This window comes from Rattus rattus, chromosome 12, assembly GCF_011064425.1.
Source record: "Rattus rattus isolate New Zealand chromosome 12, Rrattus_CSIRO_v1, whole genome shotgun sequence".
NCBI classification, from domain to species: Eukaryota; Metazoa; Chordata; class Mammalia; order Rodentia; family Muridae; genus Rattus; species Rattus rattus.
The window spans coordinates 71,651,663-71,671,253 of NC_046165.1; the positions used below are offsets into that span (position 1 = coordinate 71,651,663).

General features: G+C 42.3%; 1 protein-coding gene across 5 annotated transcripts in view; it reads left to right on the forward strand.

Annotated features, from left to right (window-relative positions):
• Positions 1-19,591, forward strand: part of Chd8 (chromodomain helicase DNA binding protein 8) — a 58,622-nt gene that overhangs the window by 18,042 nt on the left and 20,989 nt on the right. For all 5 annotated transcript variants that reach the window (XM_032918291.1, XM_032918295.1, XM_032918294.1 and 2 more), the window contains exons 2-14: positions 2,179-3,236; positions 4,459-4,830; positions 7,059-7,444; positions 8,385-8,499; positions 11,249-11,431; positions 11,631-11,699; positions 12,268-12,323; positions 12,795-12,912; positions 14,161-14,244; positions 16,144-16,281; positions 17,340-17,461; positions 17,609-17,852; positions 18,930-19,106. In XM_032918291.1, the coding sequence (XP_032774182.1) occupies positions 2,394-3,236; positions 4,459-4,830; positions 7,059-7,444; positions 8,385-8,499; positions 11,249-11,431; positions 11,631-11,699; positions 12,268-12,323; positions 12,795-12,912; positions 14,161-14,244; positions 16,144-16,281; positions 17,340-17,461; positions 17,609-17,852; positions 18,930-19,106 (2,907 nt within the window). In that variant the 5' untranslated portion in view covers positions 2,179-2,393. The remainder of the gene's footprint in view (positions 1-2,178; positions 3,237-4,458; positions 4,831-7,058; positions 7,445-8,384; positions 8,500-11,248; positions 11,432-11,630; positions 11,700-12,267; positions 12,324-12,794; positions 12,913-14,160; positions 14,245-16,143; positions 16,282-17,339; positions 17,462-17,608; positions 17,853-18,929; positions 19,107-19,591) is intronic.

The following is a 19,591-nucleotide window of genomic DNA, read 5'->3' on the forward strand; positions in this document are numbered from 1 at the left end:
GTGGTTGTGAGTCTCCCTGTGAGTGCTGGAAAACCTGGGTCCTCTGGAAAAGTAGTCAGTGCTCTTATGAGTCACCTCTCTCTCCTCTTTACCTCTTTTTCATGTATTTGGTGGGTTTTTTTTTTTATTTACATTTTAAATGTTATCCCCTTTCCCAGTTTCCCATTCACAGACCCCTCTTCCTTCCCCCATCCTTTTCATGTATTCAGATACGAGGTTTTTTTTTGTTTTTTTTTTTTTTCCGAGCTGGGGACCAACCCAGGGCCTTATGGTTGCTAGGCAAGCGCTCTACCACTGAGCTAAATCCCCAACCCTCGACACGTAGTTTTATACATTTCCTTTGTTTCTCCCTAAATGTTCATGAACTTAATGCCAAGGATATGGAATTTATCAATATATCATTTATGAGGCAGTTTTTCAAGATAGGAGGATTTTAAATTCTCATGTTAGTATCAAAGAATACAGTGAATAGTCAAGGATATCTGTGAAGACTGAATAGTCTATTCCAGTAATATGAGCAAATATTATCATTGGGTCGCTCCTGTGTGTGCTGTCCTGCAGCTTTCTTGGGGATCCACAGGAAGTAAGACAGTTTTCACCATCAAGGATCTTTCTCTTAGGAGCTGGGTCATAGCACATTCTTCTGGAGTGTGTACACCCTACATATGACCCATAATTGCTCATTTTTATAAACTTATGACACTTTCCTCAAACATGTCAGACAAGCCTCTTGAGAAGATGGTAATTTCTATAACTTGTACAAAGGAATGGTTTGGGCATTCTCAGAATATGGACAAGAATCTCGAGTCACATATACTTTGCTTTAAATAAGATGTACTGCTGTGGTATTTAAAGCAAGTATAAGATAGGGTCATCACAAATTGCTGGGTTAAAGAAGAGCTTTGGGGACTGGAGAGATGGCTCAGCGGTTAAGAGCACTGACTGCTCTTCCAAAAGTTCTGAGTTCAAATCCCAGCAACCACATGGTGGCTGTAATGGGATCTGATGTTCTCTTCTGGTGTGTCTCAAAACAGCTACAGTGTAGCAACATGAAAAAAAAAAATCTTTAAAAAAAAAAAAAAAAAGAAGAGCTTTGGGGTGATGGCTTCCTCTCCTGGGAAGGGCGTGTGGAGTGGAGTGAAGGCGTGGAGGAGGCTGTGTTTCAAGTATAGACCAAAGTAGGCACAAGAATTTATCAAGTGAACTGTGCCAGGTAGGGATACAGGATATGTATAGGTAAGAGTTAAGAGAAAAAAGTTGGGTATATAAGTTAGGATTGAAATGCTGAGTCTCTTGCAAAGAAAATTTTTAATCTTACTGGCACAACTCTAAAATATATAAATAACATTTCTATAAAGGTAGATTAAAGTTTCTGGATATACTGTTATAAATTTTCCTTTTGATCCAAGTACTTCTACCTATGACTGGTAAAACTAAGCCACCCATTAGGTATGTAAGAAAGACATTGAATAATACATTAGCACAAAGTGCTGTATATAAACATTCAGTAAGCAGTGTTGGGGAAACTACCCTGGGTTCAGCTCACATTGTGTTAGAATCTTGGTTACAGGTGGCTTTTATCAGTCTAGAAAGAAAGAAGTATCTGGATCAAAAGGAGAATTGACAACGGTATTTCCAGAAACTTTAATCTGTATTGAAATGTTCTCGATATATTTTAGAGTTGTGCCAGTGTAACAGTGGGTGAATATAAACTTCCTTATCATCATCATCTTAAAATAATTGTAGAAAGAAATGGACAAACAAGTTTAATGTTTTTTGGGGGAGTTGGGGGAATTTTTTGTTTTTATTTCTCTGGCTTTTTGAGACAGTGCCTCACTTTGTAGCTCTGGCTAGCCAACCTGGAACTTACAGGGAGCCTCCTGCCTCTGCCTCCCAAGTAATGAGCTCAAAGCATGGGCCACCACACCCAACAAGCTAAATGTTCTTGATAGACAGAAACATCAAGATGTGGAGATGTAAGGGCCTAAAGGGGGTTTGTTTCTTCTTAGTTTTTAGTTTTGAGACAGAAATGTGGGTTCTCTTTACCGTGTGTCCATCTACACAGTTCCTCATATTGTCCTCTTATTACTTTAATGTAAATGGATATTAAGGTGGTACCATAGAATTTTTCATTGAAATCACCAACTTTTCTTGTTTTTCATTTATATTCCATCACAGGAGTTCCATCTTCTCCCTCTGAAGACTTAGCTGTCTTGCTCCATGAAGTTCAGGACAATCTGACATGCACTTGATTCTTGTCTCTTCATTTGAAGAATAGTCCTCATCCATTGTGTACATTTTTTTGTTAATAGGGAAGGGGAGGGGAGAAAGAGTTCCCCCCCTCCCCTTCCCTCCCCAGAACTTCAACAAATATCCTTTATTACTTTACCAAGATGGCAGACCCCATCATGGATCTGTTTGATGACCCAAACTTATTTGGCCTGGACTCTTTGACTGATGACAGCTTTAATCAGGTCACTCAAGACCCCATTGAAGAAGCACTTGGACTGCCAAGTTCTCTGGACTCCTTGGATCAGATGAACCAAGATGGTGGAAGTGGTGATGTGGGGAATTCATCAGCAAGTGACCTGGTTCCCCCACCAGAGGAAACAGCTCCCACTGAACTTCCCAAAGAATCCACAGCTACAGCTCCAGAATCCTTAACCTTGCATGATTATACCACTCAGCCCACCAGCCAGGAGCAGCCAGCCCAACCTGTCTTGCAGACATCAACACCAACATCAGGACTTTTGCAGGTCTCTAAGAGCCAGGAGATCCTGAGCCAAGGGAATCCTTTCATGGGTGTCTCTGCCACAGCTGTCTCCCCCAGTAATACTGGAGGACAGCCATCTCAGTCAGCTCCTAAGATTGTTATTCTTAAAGCTCCACCAAACTCCTCAGTCACAGGTGCCCATGTGGCACAAATTCAGGCCCAAGGTATCACCAGTACAGCTCAGCCCCTAGTGGCTGGCACAGCCAATGGTGGAAAAGTCACTTTTACCAAAGTGCTTACTGGTACACCCCTCCGACCAGGTGTATCCATTGTCTCTGGTAATACAGTGCTGGCCACGAAGGTCCCTGGGAACCAGGCTGCTGTTCAGCGCATTGTCCAGCCAAGCCGACCAGTAAAGCAGCTAGTTCTCCAGCCAGTTAAGGGTTCTGCTCCTGCTGGAAATCCCGGGGCTACCGGGCCCCCCCTGAAGCCTGCAGTTACACTGACATCTACACCTGCCCAGGTGACTTGAGTGAAACAGGGAGGTGAATTGTTGTTTCATAGAGGACCTCAGAACAGTGATGGTGGGGAAGAGGAACACAGTTTATAAGAACTGTTTATAGGAAAGTCTGTTTAGATCTGTCTTGCAGGGTATGAGGTGTTTGGGACAGTCTTCTAGCCAGGGCTGCTCTCAAATGCATGGCAGTCTTCCTGTCTTAGTCTCTACGTGTTGGGGTTATAGGCACTAACCACTATGCCTTACTGCCTTTGTTTTTCACCAGTGAGCTTGGACAGTCACTTCCTTAATTGGTAGGTGGAGTAGTTAGTGTTAATGTGCCTCTCATCTCTTATCACATGCTGCACTGTACCTACCTGGTACTGTATACAGTGCACAGCTTAGTCTTCAGGGAGACATGGATATTAAACAAAAATTCACAGTAAATGTATGCTATAAGTTGTCATTGAAAATAGAGGATGTTCTGAGAACATATATTTGCAATACTTATAAGTGCTCTATCTTCCATTTATTGATTTATTTATTTATTGAGACAGATTCTTGTGGTGTAGCCCAGGCTGGCCTGGAATTCTATATAGCCAAGGAAGGCTGACCGCAAACTTGATCGACTTTCCTCCACCTTCTTACTGCTGGGATTAGAGGTGTGTGCTGTCACACCAGCTGTGGGGGTTTTGGTTTGTTTTTGAGAGGTTCTCACTATGTAAGAATCTAGGCTGACCTCAAGCTCGGCAGTCCTTCCTCTCAGCCTCCTGATGCTAAGATTACACACGCACAAGCCATTGCACCTTTTTCTCCTATTCTCAATAATACTCCTCTCCTCTTACTACTCAGCATCATAGAAAGCTCTGAATAGAGGATCAGAAGAGTTGGGAACTGTCGTGAGCATTAAGGCTAATGGAACCGATGTGGAGGCATGGTTTCATTTCACTTTATAGATTTTTGTCCTGATTTCCAAACATTAAATGACAGCCTTAGATAGCTATCAAGTTTTGTGTGTGGGTGTGTGTGGATGTGTGTGTGTGTGTGTCTCTGTGTATGTGTATGTGATAGGCTTAATACCTACTGGGCAGAGGTGTTACAGAAAAAATGCTATAGAGACACTGGAAGGGCAACAAAAATTGATTTTCTGACATTCTGTTCTATGAGTCTCGAATGAAGAAAGCTGGTATAAATAGTTCTGTATGTAATATTCTTTAATGTTTCTCTTTGATTTCCTTTTTCATTGTAGGGTGAATCGAAACGCATCACTTTGGTCCTTCAGCAGCCACAGTCCGGAGGTCCCCAAGGACATCGGCATGTTGTGTTAGGGAGTCTACCCGGCAAGATAGTGTTACAGGGCAACCAACTGGCAGCCTTGACTCAAGCCAAGAGTGCCCAGGGGCAGCCTGCCAAAGTAGTCACCATTCAGCTGCAGGTGCAGCAGCCACAGCAAAAGATCCAGATTGTACCACAGCCTCCATCATCACAGCCACAGCCACAGCCGCCACCCTCAGCCCAACCATTGACCCTGTCCTCTGTACAGCAGGCTCAGATAATGGGACCAGGCCAAAACCCAGGACAGAGACTTTCTGTACCGCTCAAGATGGTGCTGCAGCCACAGGTGAGTGACTTGAGAAGGAAGAGAAAGGAAACACCCCTTAGTCTCTTGTCACTGCCTTCAGTAACCATTGTTGCTTACGACAGGAAGTTCTAAACACCTTGGAACTGAGGTGTAGATTTTTACTTCACCCATGGAAACCTTGTTTTGATTAAATCATGCAAAGATTAAGAATTATTGTTGAGTTTGTGGTGATGATTTCTGTAATATTTGTCTTTAAAATACGTGTAGTCTTTTCTTTATTATAATACTGTGGGGGTTTGGAGGGGAGACTGGGCTTGAGCTGTTTTGCATAGAATGACTGTGTCCCCTCAAGAAAAAAAGAGGCAGGCATGGTCCTTAATTCCAGTCCTCAGTGGGGAGGCATAGGCAGGTGCACCTGGGTTGAGGCCAGCCTGACCAATATAGTGAGTTGGAACAGCCATAGCTACATAATAGACTCTGTCTCAAATGAATGAATAGGTAAAAAATTAAGGAAAAGGTGATTTGAAATTACCTCTTGACACAGTTGATGGAAAAACAATGCATTCTGTACAATGTGAAGAAGTTTGGATCTCAAGCACTGGTGTGAACAGCCTGTGATCTCAGCACCAAGGAGATGGTGTTGTGAGGGTCCACAGCGCTTTCTGGTCAGCTAGTCTAGCCAGTCAGTGAAGTGCAGTGAGAGAGCCTATCTTAAGTGAGGTGATTCACACCTTTAATCCCAGCACCTAGAAGGCAGAGCTCAGAGTACAAGGCCAGCCTGGTCTACATTTTATGCTCTAGGCCGATTAGGACTATATAGGGAGATCATATCTTTTTGTTTTGTTCTGTTCTGTTTTGTTTCAGACAGGGTTTCTCTCTGTAGCCCCAGCTCTCTTGGAATTTACTTTGTAGACCAGGCCGGCTTTGAACTCAGAGATCCACCTACCTCTACCTGAGAACATATCTTTAAAAAGAAATAAATAAAAATGGAAAGCAATTGAGGGAGACACAGAAAGGAAAGTTGTCCTTTAGTCCCCCATCTGCATGTACACACTCAAACATGTATGTACACATATAGCACACACAAATATATAAATGGGACTGAGTAAATGACTGTTGGTAAGAGTAATTGCTGTGCAAGCATGAGGGCCTGCATTCAGATGCTTAGCATCTACAATAAAACTGTGTGTGTCAGGCAGTGGGGGCACACGTATCTAATCCCAGAATTCAGGTGGATATCTGAGTTTGAGGCCATCCTGGTCTAAAGAATGAGTTCCAGGACAGCCAGAGCTACATAGAGAAACCTTGACTTAGAAAAAACAAAACCAAAAAAAAAAAAAAGATGGGTCTAGCAGAGACATAGACAGGTAATCCGTGTAGGGGGTTAAAGAGAAGATCTTTGGGACTTAGTTACTAGCTTATCTTCAGGTTTAGGGAGAAGCTGTCTTGATGGGAATTAGATCAACAAAGAACACCCGTCGTCCTAATTTGTACCATGTACAAATTGATTTTTTTAATGTAATTATGTCTAATTTAAAGGATGAAGAAATATTTAACAAGACTGGTAAAATGACTTAGTGATTAAGAGCACTTCCTGCTTTTTGAGAGGATCTGAGTTCAGTTCCCAGGACCCACATCAAGTGGCTGTAACCCCAGCTCCTAGGGATAGAATATAACTCTAACTCTGAGGGCACCTGCACAAAAGTGCATATGTACACACACACACATACACATACACATACACACACACACACACACACACACACACACACGATAAAAGGACTCCAACGGAATGATTCAGACTTTTGAATATTTAGGACAAAGATCTCTGTTATTGTGTAAGTTGTAAGTCTTCTAAAATAGTGAATATGAAAACAATGACAAAAGCAAAAGAATATATAAAGTTCAATTTACTACAATTTTTTTTCTCATTGGAAACCACATGTTATTTTCAGATGGATCTAGGTTCAGTGAGTCTTAACCCTGGGCCTAATTTTTAAGCATATATACCTTGTTTGTGTTTTGTTCGTATGAGTGTGCATGTGTGTAATAGACAGTATATCATCATGTAACCCTTTGCTGGCCTGGAACTTAACTATAGAGACCAGCTTGACCTTGAACTACTGGGCAATCAATTGTCTTTCCTCTGTCCCAAGTGCTGGGATTGCAGGCCTGTGCCCCCTTATCTGGCTGAGTATACCTAGTTTTATTTAGGCCATGATTTAAATTGCAAACATGTTGAAACTGTAGTGTCTTTGTTTTTCTAGGCTGGCTCTTCTCAGGGAGCCTCTTCTGGACTCTCTGTGGTTAAAGTTCTAAGTGCCAGTGAAGTGGCAGCCCTGTCATCACCAGCAAGCTGTGCCCCTCACACTGCAGGGAAGACTGGAATGGAGGAGAACCGCAGGCTTGAGCACCAGAAAAAGCAAGAGAAAGCAAATCGGATTGTGGCAGAGGCCATTGCTAGGGCCCGGGCCAGGGGTGAGCAAAACATACCTCGAGTCCTGAATGAGGATGAGCTGCCTAGTGTCCGGCCTGAAGAGGAGGGTGAAAAGAAACGCAGGAAGAAGAGCAGTGGAGAAAGGCTGAAGGAAGAGAAGCCGAAGAAAAGCAAGACTGCTGCTGCTTCCAAAACAAAGGGCAAGAGTAAGCTAAAGTGAGTGCTCCTGCTGCCATTGGTGCCGGGGAGCACCCTGCTGTGAAAACAGATCAGGACGAGCTGTGTACAGCAGCTACACAGCTCCCTGCAGGCCCATAAGAGAACCCGAAGGTGCAGGACACATCAATAGCTCAGACGCCACTTTGCACATTGCCAATATTTTATCACTGTCACGTTAAAGAGATTTCTCAGTGTCCCTACCAACACCTCATAAGAGAGCTGCCGAACACTGCTTTCCTAGCCTTAAGCCTCAGTCACTGTCCCCAGTAGACCTCCTTTGAGGGAGTGTGACTTGCTAGGTTCTTGTTGCAATCTTGGTTTGTTTTTTTGTTTTTTTTTTTCTTTTATTACTTGGAGCTACTTTCTTATTAGCTTCTGCTCTGTATGTTCTTCAGGCTGTATAGCCTTTTCCACCTTATTAAAAAACCACGTTGGGTAGGCTGGAGAGATGATTCGGCAGTGAAGAATGCCGCAGCTCTTACAGACGTCCGGAATGCAGTTCCCAGTACCATGTGGCAGCTTACAACCTATAACTCCTAGTCAGGGGATCTGATGCACTCTTTCGGCTTCTGCAAGCACCAGGCATGCAGCTGGTACACCTACAGATATGTAGGCAAACACTTCCCATATAAAATAATACATCTTTAAAAAATTAATAAGAAATAAAAGAATTAAGTTTCATCCCTGTTATTTGGTCCTCAGTAAAAAGTCAGGACAAAGTTAGCCTTACAAGCTGAGGGCTACCTTCTTCAGACACTGTACTCTGCAGTGTTTGTACCATATAGACTGGAAAGTCAGATGTTTTTATTTTCTTTTAGACCCAGATATTTCTGTCTGGAAGTTTAGTATATGACAGTTAGACAGTTAGATTAATAATGTCTGCTTACCCATAAAGTATCCTTGCCTTCATTGAGAATGGACTTGTCTTTCCTCTTAGCACCATCACTCCTGTAGTGGGCAAGAAGAGAAAGCGTAACACATCATCTGACAACTCTGATGTGGAGGTCATGCCTGCACAGTCGCCCCGGGAGGACGAAGAGAGCAGCATCCAGGTAAGGGACCTTCAAGAACTTAGTGAAACATAAGCATTCTGTCTCCGAGGGTCTGACATAAAATTAGTCAGTTCTCACTCCCCAAATCTCCGTGTTCCAAAAACTGACAGACCATGCAAGTCCGTGATGCAGTGCAGGTGGCTGTAGGGAGTACTTTTCCTCCCTTGTAGAGCCGTTCAGCTATCCCTTTGCTGCACGTTTTCTGCACTTGCTGTTTCTGACAAGAGCTCTGGGTGGGTAGGCACAGAGTTTGGGTTGTCTGTCTTTCTGTCTATGAAGATGAAAGACAGAAGAAATGGAAAGCCAGACAGAAGAAGCTCAGCCTCCAGTTCTCATTTGCTGCCTGACAGTGCTGTCTGTGGCTACAGTTTATAACCACAGAGAGAATTGAGATTTGCTGATTAAGACTGTTAGCATTGTGAAGTCCTTCCCTGTTGAGTGTGAGGTTCTAGGGAATCAGTAGGGCTTGTTCTCCAGTTTCTGGTCCTTGCTAATAGAACTCAGCTGGATTGAATTCAACATTAGTAAGAGGAAGTTTGGAGTAAATGAACAGATTGTCTCTCTTAACTTAAAAAACAAGTTATTTTATGTATATGAGTGCTTGCTTGCATATGTATATGTGTGTCTTGTGAATGCCTAGTACCCAGAGAGGTCACAAAGGGGAGTTGGGTCCACTGCAGTAGGGTATTACAGAATGCGTCACCATGTGGGCTGGGAATCGACTATGGGTCTTCTGGAAGACCAGCTAGTGCTCTTATAGCCCCTTTTCTGCTTTTTATATGGAATGTTTATTTTTCGTTTGTATGTACGTGTGCATGCTCGTGTGTGTGTGTGTGTGTGTGTGTGTGTGTGTGTGTGTGTGTGTTGAAAAGACATGGAGGATGTTGAGTGTCCTGTTCCTTTGAGACAGCATCTGTCACTAACCTGGGGCGAGGATAGCAGCCACCAAGCCCTCTGCCCACCCAGCTTTTTATGTGAATGCTAGGGTCTTGAATTCAGACCATCATGCTTATAAGAGCAGCAAGTACCCTACCACTGAGCTGCTTTTTCAGCCCACATTTTCCTTCCTTTTTTTTTTTATCTTTTTCCCTTTCTTCCGGGCTTTGGACTGGTGTCCCACATCCCCGACTCTGCATGAAGCAGAGGTGAATGTGACCTGCCGCGTCTGCTCTCCTTCCAAGGCCAGGCGTAAGCCACCCTCCTGGCTGATTTTACACTGAAGTGATTTCCCGCCTCAGCCTTCCGTAGCCCTAGGTTTACAGGCTCGTGCCATCACATCCACCTCTCTCTCTCTCTCTCTTTTTTTTTTTTTTTTTTTCTATTTTTCAGAGCTGGGGACCGAACCCAGGGCCTTGCGCTTGCTAGGCAAGCGCTACCACTGAGCTAAATCCCCATCCCCCCACCTCTCTCTTTAGACAGTCTTGCTTTGTTGCCCCCACAGGCCTCAAATTTATAATCTTTCTGCTTTATCATCCTAAGTGCTATGATTACCCACGCCTTCTGGCCTCCAAGGTCACCAGGCACACACATGGTGTTTATAATACTTACAGACAAACAGTCATACACACAAAATAAGAATAAACTTTTTAGAGTATTTTATTATTTATTTTTATGTGTATTGGTGTTCTGTCTGCATGAGTATCTGTACACCACATGTGGGCAGTGCCAGTGGAAGCCAGAAGAGGTGTTACATCCCCTAAAACTGCAGTTAGAGACAGTGGTCAGCTGCCATCCATGTGAGTACCAGGCATTGAACCCAGGTCCTCTAGAAGAGCCACCAGTAACCACTGAGCCACCTCTCCAGCCAGTCTAAGATCAAGAAACGTGACTCAAAGAAAGATTGTTAGCTAAACTTACAGTTAGTGGCGCATGCCCATGATCTCTGTGCTCGGGGGCAGAGGCAAGTGGATCTCTGTGAGTTCAAGGTCACCCTATCTACAGAGTGAGTTTTAAGACAGCCTGGGTTATGTAGAGAAAGATCCTGCCTCAAAACAACCAATAAACAAAACTAAAAAGTTAAGAAATGAAGAAAGGAAAGAAGGAAGGAAGAAAAGAAAAAAAGAGAGAGAGAAAGGAGTGTTAACTAAAGAAGTGACATAATAGTACACATCAAATTAGTATTTTGTCGAAACCTCAAGGACCAATGAGATGGTTCATAGGGTAAAAGTTTGCCATGCATGCCTGACTACCCGAGTTTCATGCCTAAACCCATGGCCACAGAAGAGAACTGACATGCACATCCACGAAAGCTGTTCTCTGACACCTGACCTTAGACACACACAATATAACAAAAGTAAATAAGATACAGGAGAAAAAGGAAACAAAACCTCTAACTACAAACAGATGTGTCCGACGAGCTCCTGCTCTGTAGCATGTAGGGAGTCACTGTGGCGAGGCTCCTACTTGAATTCCTTAGAGCCCCTTAGCAGGCACTGACAGGGTAGGTTTCCTGGCTGTTGTTAAAACAATCATGCAGAAGTCTGTGTGAAGGCATAACTATGTCATTACCACAGTTTGGTTTATGTTTTCATGAGAATGTTGGAATCAAATGTACATCTATTAGCATAAGCAAATTAATACTTTTAAAAGTGTTTCCTTGGAAAGGTTGCATAGATGTAATAACACCAGTACATGGGAGATAAGAGGCCTGAGAGTTCAGGGCTCACCTGGAGCACAGATACACAGCTCACTCTCTCAAAAACTGTTCTCACCTTGAGAGTCTGAGCAATTTACTATGTGTCCTCTACAGAAGAGACGTTCAAACCGCCAAGTTAAGCGAAAAAAATATACAGAGGACCTGGATATAAAGATAACAGATGATGAAGAGGAGGAGGAGGTCGATGTTACTGGTCCAATAAAACCCGAGCCCATCCTCCCAGAACCAGTGCCAGAGCCTGATGGCGAGACTCTGCCTTCCATGCAGTTCTTTGTGGTAAGCTGACGTTGGCTGTTTCAGAGCTTTCCTGTGTCTGTTTGTCTGTCTGTGTGTCTGTATGTCTGTATCTGCAACCCAGGCAGCAGTTCTCTTGCCTTTGTCTCAGCCTCTGGAGTGCAGGGATTACTGGAGTAAACTACCACACCCAGTTTTGTTTTTTCATCCATTAGTTGATTGACAGCATCTTTTGCCACAGGAGAATCCCAGTGAAGAAGATGCAGCTATTGTGGACAAAGTGCTTTCCATGCGAGTTGTGAAGAAAGAGGTGAGGCCTATCTGTCTTCAGTGTCATTTACAGTATCTTTAATGTAAAGTTCATATATAGTCTTTACTTTTAAAGATTTACCTATTTTTCCAACTATGGGTATTCTCTACTAGTGAGTTAACATTCGTGGTTCCTAAGTTTTATTTAATGAGTACCTTTGAATCACAGAATAAATTGCTAGTGTGTAGTTACAAGAGATGCTATAAGCGCAGGTTGGTGGTGGCGCACACCTCTAGTCCCAGCACTAGGGAGGCAGAGGCAGGTTCTCTTGAGTTCAAGGACAGCCAGGGCTACACAGAGCAAAGCCCAGTCTTGACCCACCACCTTCCAGTGAAGCAGAGAGATGGTACATGAAAACCAGCTACAACAGTGTCATGGCCTCTTTCACTACTCCACTGACAGTGCATGAAAACTTTATTTCTCAGCTCTCGGACCTTTAGTACTGGATTAGTTCCTTGACCAATGAAATATTCAGGAAACATGAGGATGAAGTACTGCCATGTGTAGGTGAAATTAAAAGATCTATCTTTGATAAGTATATGACTATCATTTCTGTATTTCTTCCCAGCTTCCTTCTGGACAGTACACTGAGGCTGAGGAATTCTTTGTCAAGTACAAGAACTAGTAAGTTACATGTACTCAGAGCTGTTCACCCTGAATGTAGAGGCTATGGGAGGGCCTCTCATGGAGACTACTGCTCACTCTAAATCCACAGGCTGTGGAGGCCTTCCCTACCCCCTTATTTTATTCTGTTACAGTTTGTTTTCTAAGAGCTGGTCTGAAATTTTCAGTAGTTGCAATGAAAATTTGCAGAAAGTGGGGTGAGAGCAGTTTTAAAGGCCTTATTTCTCTGAACTGTAGTTTGGAAACAAACAGAATCAGCAGTACTTAAGTATGCTAATGTGGTATCTAGGTGTACCCCAGAAAAGGTGGTTTGTATGCATTCAGGTTTAAGGAACACTGACCTAAGCTGTCTCCTATTAAAGCCCACGTTTGTCTCACCTGTCAGCGAGGTCTGTGGGGTCTCCAGATCACAGAGCTAGAGTGCTAGGTTCCACTTCTCACAGAATGACCGGCTGTCTCCTCCCACTGCAGCTCCTATCTGCACTGTGAATGGGCAACTATCTCCCAGCTGGAGAAGGACAAGAGGATCCATCAGAAGCTAAAGCGCTTCAAGACGAAAATGGCTCAGATGAGGCACTTCTTTCATGAAGTAAGCAAATGTTCCATTTTAAGCTTTCGCTGGTTTTGTTTCTACTTGGTTTGGTTTGGGTTTGGGTTTTGTTGAGACAACAGGGTTTCACTGTATCATCCAGGCTGTCAGAGTTGCCTTCCTGCCTTTACCTCCCAAATGTTGGTACAGAAGTGTACACCTGGCCTTCCTTTTCTTTCCTAGCACAAATTAATTACCAGGCTGTCAGCCTGCAGAGACATGCTCTGTTTGTGTAGATTGTGTAGAGGTTTCCTTGTAATCGTTGCCATGCTTTTGTTTTCCTAGGTTTAATTATGGTCTGGATTAGCTCTAACAGTTCAGTACTGTGAGACAGTAGTAAGTCAGGCCGGGTGGAGTATTTTTCAGGAGGGATGGTAAAGTAGCCTCGTCTTCAGCAGCTTTTCCTCTCTCGAATACTTCACTTAGCTAGCTTAGCTCTTTAGAGACAGCTATCTTACTTTGAGAAAACATTTTTTGTTTGTTTGGTTGGTTTGTTTATTAATGAGACAATCTTGTGTAGCCCAGGCTAACTCACTGACTCCCTTCTGGTCCTCTGTCCTCCGGTGTCGCCTTTACCTTGCTGCTAGGATCATGGGCATTGCCCCACCATTCATGCGTGGTGGGGATGTAGCCCATGGCTTTCTGCATGCTGAACAAGCACTCTTGAACTGAGCTTCCTCTCCAGTCTGAGAAAGCTTCTTAAATCAAATTTCTAATCTAGTATTGGTAAAAAATAGTAATAAAGGAACTTTAATTTCTTATATCTTCAGTTACTACCAAATAAACTTTGAAACTACATAAACAAGGAAATATATTTAACAATTTAGTAGTGGGTTTGGAGAGTTTGACTTTCAATCGCAGTGTGTAAGCAGAAGAGGGAGTGAAAAACAGCTGAGGAAATGGAGGTGGCACCGCGGGAAACACTTGGGAAAGCTTGGATCTGAAGAAGTGTTAATTGCTTTATGAAATATATAGACACGTTTGTACGTTTCAGGCACTGTTTCAGCAGATAGAATGCTAAGAAGGCTAGGAGTCCAGGTCTTGTATGGAGACAGTAGCCCCTGTTATGGAAAAGAGTCTATCTCTGGGAATAGGTGAAAGAATTGGTTTTAATGCTGTGAACCTACACAATTCCCATTAGTTTTTTTTTTTTTTTTACCTGTAAAGATAAAATAGAAAGGTATAGGCAGGTTACTGGACAGTGGCAGTGGCTTTGCTGCCTTACTGTGTGGCTTCATAACTCACTAGGATGAAGAGCCTTTCAATCCAGACTACGTCGAGGTGGACAGGATACTGGACGAGTCTCACAGTGTGGACAAGGATAATGGTGAGGTGAGTTGGGCGCAGAGAGTATGAGAAGCCGCTGCAGATCTCGTCTGTTTGCTTGCCAATCCTTTATTTTTCAGATGTGGCCGAAAAATCCCTTGGACTGAAAAGGTATTTCTGAATTTCTTTTGTGGGATTCTTAGCAATAAATACAGTGGGAAGGCAAAGGAGTAGAAGAGGCAGAAGTAGCTGTGCCAGGGATCTTAGAGCCTCCTCTAGGCTCTGAGGAAGATGCTCCACACTGATTCTTAAATCAATGAGTATAAAAGCACTTGAAGAGGTTTCTAGCTTCTGTATTTCCTGATCTCACATTCGTCACTACCTTTCATTTCTCATTTTGACCCCATCCACATACTGTTTCAAGTTGCTTTTCTGGGAATTTTTTTTATTTTTCATAAAATGGTTTGGATTAAATCTACAGATTGAGGATGTATTCTTTTTATTTTCAACTACTTGGAAGTCTTGTAGATTTCCTGTTTGATTCTCCAAAGAGTCACACTACATCTAAGCCAAAGATGAACTCACTCATGTCTTAGAATTACAGTTGGACAACAAACTTCCTTTTTTTGAAAAGCTTCACTTTTTGCTTCAAGCCATTGCTGACTTAGCTTCACAAAGGTTTTTGGTTGTGACAGTGACTGAGAGAAGAGTGCCATCAGCTAGATTTCCTAGCTATGCAATTCTACCACATGTCACTCCAACAGGATCTGTAACATTTGCATGTTTTACGTTTCTCAGTCTTAAGAATAGCTCAGAACCTTAGATACACTGGGCCTGTTAATATTTTAATGTCTTCAGATTCTAGTAAGTATAGAATGCATATTCTCCTCATGGGTTGAGTGTGCACGGTGTTGTGTTCTGGAAGTGACTGGAGAATAGGCAAATCGTTAGGAAGTTTGCTGCCCTTAAATTCTCATCATTTTCAGGATCTCGGCTTTTCCTACCTCGGCAGTCTTATGTTCCTATCGCCACACTTAGCCTTCCAAAAGTAATGGCCTTTTGTTCAAACCCTTTAAAGTGCAGCTGGCATGTTACTAAAAGTGTTTTGGTGTTTTGATATTATAGTTAATATTCCCAATATTTGACAGTAATATTTTGTGTATCCTTTCCCTCCTAAAATAGATTTGATTTTCATCTGTTTTGTATTAGCTAACAGTGAAACTAGTATATTCTTCACAAAAATAAGCTAATATGCTGGAAATAAGTGATTTATACAAAAGGTTTTGGCCAAGTGATGACTAAAATCATTGTAGTAAAGAAAGAAGGAGCCATTGGAACTCCTGTGACCTATGCCTGTTGAGGTATTTCACACTTAGTGGTAGCTATTTCAGAGAGGATCCTGTAAATTGATAATTAAGAGATTCCTATTGAGCACACTATGCCTAACACCCTGCTTCCCTTTGACTTTTTCGTTTTTGTTTTTTCTTTTTTTGAGAATGGGTTTCTTTGTCTCCTTGGCTGTCCTACACCTAGCTCTGTAGACCAGGTTAACCTAGGACTCATATCCTGTGTGCTGGGTTAGTGATGTAGACTATGCTTAGTATGTCTAATTGCTTTATATAAGCCTTTAGTAGAAATGCCATCACAGGAGTGAACGATCATCTTTTATTTTACTTTTGTAGTACCTGGGATCAAACCCAGGGCAGTAAGCATGCTGGGTCCAGAGCCCCACGGTGACTCTCTTGAGTTGCAAAAGCAGGAGTGGTATTACAAATACACACATCTGAGCGCTTCCTGCAGTGGATGTGTAGGACAGGACTGGTTGGAGGGTCAACATCTCTCCCTGGAGCCTGTGATTGGTGGATTCAGCCGGCGTTTAGCACTGTAAAGCTGATACTTTGGAATCTGGTTTAGAGTCAAGTCTTACCCTTTAATCACTGCTGCACTGGCTTTCTTTTCTCCTAGCCTGTAATCTACTACCTGGTAAAATGGTGCTCTCTGCCCTATGAGGACAGTACGTGGGAGCTAAAAGAGGATGTTGACGAGGGCAAGATTCGGGAATTTAAACGGATCCAGTCAAGGCATCCAGAACTCAAAAGGGTGGTAGGTACATTTGGATTTAGAAGACAAATGTAGTAGTGTAAAGGACTATTAAGACTTTATTTTTCTTTTCCTATGTACAGAAGTTTTTATTGGTTTAGCTTTCTGTTATGGAAATTCTCTTAACATGTAAGAAAGGGTTATACCAGTCATTAAGGAAAAATTAATGCATGTTTGATCGTGTATCTTATTTTAAATCAAATTACACATCACATCTAGAGCTTCAACAGGCAGAAGCGGAAGACCAGTAAGCTTGCTCAGACACAATGGTCTTTACTTCAATCTGGTTGTATTTTGTGATGTCCTCACTGTGTAGATTTAAGCTTTATAGCACATGTCTGCCTTCCAGCTACTTGAGATGTTGAGATGTTAAAAGCATAAGGTCAGCCTAGACAGGATAATGGAGATACTGTCCCCCAGAACAGGGCACAAAGTGTCTTATTTATTTGGTTCATTGATTGTTTAGTTTTCAAGACAGGGTGGCTCTGTGTAGCCTTGCTGTCCTGGAACTCGCTCTATAAATCTGGCTGACCTAAAACCCAGAGATCCAGCTGCCTCTGCCTCCTGAGTCCTGAGATTAAAGGTGTATGCTATGAAGAGATTCTTCAAGGCTTGGAAACCAGGGTCCCTCCTGGTTCATCCCTGTGAGTACAGGGATTACAGGCATGCATCACTGAACCCAGTTTCCTTTAAGGACTTAAATTTCTTTCTTTCCCCCTTTTTTTTCTTTTTTAATATTTATTTTATGTATATGTGCAATTTCTCTGCATACCAGAAGAAGGCATTGAATCCATGGCTCTATAGTTATAAACTACTGAGAGCTGCTGTGTGAATGCTAGAATTCAATAAACTCAGAACCTCTGGAAGAGAAGGCAGTGAGTGGTCTTCACACTTGAACTCTCTCTCCAGCCCTCTAAATATTTTAAAAGTAGTTTTCTGGCATCGTTCTGAAATATCCAGTGGGCTGTCTTTCTTTTAAAAATAATATACATTCATGAATATAAATGTATTTCACAAGTCATAACCCACTGTTCCACTAATTCAAAGTTTTTACTTTTTAGAATCGTCCACAGGCAAATGCCTGGAAGAAATTGGAGTTGTCACACGAATATAAAAACAGAAACCAATTACGGGAGTATCAGTTAGAAGGGGTCAACTGGCTTCTCTTTAATTGGTATAACAGGTAAAGAACAAAGTGAGCTCATAACATGGAGGCTTAGTCTGGGAATTATTTTTAGACATTTTCTAAAAATAATTTTTCCCTAAGTAGTTTTTTTTTAAGATGATAAATTTTTGGCATGTTCTTCTCCCCATTCCCCAAAATCTACAGGCAGAACTGCATCCTGGCTGATGAAATGGGATTAGGCAAAACCATTCAGTCCATTGCCTTCTTGCAGGAGGTATATAATGTGGGCATCCATGGTCCCTTTTTGGTCATTGCTCCATTGTCCACCATTACTAACTGGGAGCGAGAATTTAATACCTGGACAGAGATGAACACTATTGTGTACCATGGCAGCCTGGCCAGCCGGCAGATGATTCAGCAATATGAAATGTACTGTAAAGATTCACGGGTGAGTTGTATGCTTTGGGAATGCTGTGCTTAGAGAAAATAAGGCAAGGGCCCAAGTGTCTCGGGGCCTACATGCAAGTTAAGGGTGCTCACTCAGGCGCCATGATTTAAGGTCTTCTGTGTGGTGTGGGCAGACGTGGCATGTCACCGAGCATTCTGATTCAGTACATGAATACATTACTTAGGAGAACTGGCTTGTCTGCTTTGAGTCAGCCATCCTTGCTGTACAGCCTAGACTGGCCTCAGCTTCCTGAAGGCTGACGTGAAGGCACCACAGCACCTGCCGATACATGTGTTTTCAGTGGAGTTCTGGGGACATTGCTGTGTTTTGAAGTACTTTTTAGAGAAATAAGCTTAAGCATGGAAATAAACTAAAATGTGCATTTGCCCTTTATTTTTTAAACAACTGAAATTTTAACAGAAGATGCTTTTCCTAAGGGAAAAGTTTTGAATTACCCATTTCGTATTAACAGCAAATTTGATTAATTACTGCTTTGTTTCTTTCATGATTTTTTTTTTACTTCTAAGCTAAATTTATCTCATATTGTACTCCTTTGTTGAAATTATCTGATTTTTGTCAGAATCCCATATTAACATTCTGTATTGGCTGCTACTACTTTATTTTTATTAGTTTTCGTGTTTTTTGAGATAAGGGCTCAGTGTGTAGCTCAGATTGGCCTCAAACTTGAGCTCCTTTTGTCTAAGTTAAGGTTACAGGAAGATACCTGGCCTCTGGCTTGACTTCCATTTTTTTCAGCATAGTTCAACATTTTGTGTATCTTACTGTTAACGAATGCACAATCTAATACAGATTTACAGCAGCTAAGCATACAACAGTCAGAAATGTTAAGCTTCACTCAGTGAGGTAGTCCTGTTATTTTCCCAGGAAGCTGAATCTGTTGAGAAAAATGCGTATCGTGTTCAGTGACTTGGCACTGCTTATTGGGAGTGACAGACGTTGGTGGTACAGTGGTAGTTTATGTTAAACTTTCTTAAATATAGCAAGGAAATTCAGAACTCTGCAAGTGGGCATGTGCTTCAGAGGCACCTCTTCTGACTGCACCAATTCCATGATTAGGGTCGCCTCATCCCAGGTGCATATAAGTTTGATGCCTTGATCACCACTTTTGAGATGATTTTGTCAGACTGTCCTGAGCTTCGTGAAATTGAATGGCGTTGTGTCATCATTGATGAAGCCCATCGGCTAAAGAACCGTAATTGTAAGCTACTCGATAGCCTCAAGCACATGGACCTGGTGAGTTCCCAAAGTACTTGTGGACACTCTTGAAATTTAATCAGATTCCCTGGGAAATGAAATTGTTCTAACTTAGCAGAGAACAATGGAACCTTGTACTAAGGGCCCTGAAGATCACGTAAACATTGTAAGTTTCAGATTTGGAAATGAACTGCGCATGGGTGCTTCTTTTTTTTTCTTTCTTTTTTTTTTTTTTTTTTTTTTTCTTTTTTTTCCGGAGCTGGGGATCAACCCAGGGCCTTGCGCTTCCTAGGCAAGCGCTCTACCACTGAGCTAAATCCCCAACCCGCATGGGTGCTTCTTAACCATGAGGAACAATGGAAACATACCTTAGTTAACCATCCCAGAGATTAATATTTAAAAAAAGTCTATTTTTCATGATTCCCTAATTGAACCATTTGAGCCATATTCATATAGTCTTTCCTTTGTTTGGTTTGGTCTTTTGGGACATGGTTTCTCTGTGTAGCCCTGGATGTCCTGGAACT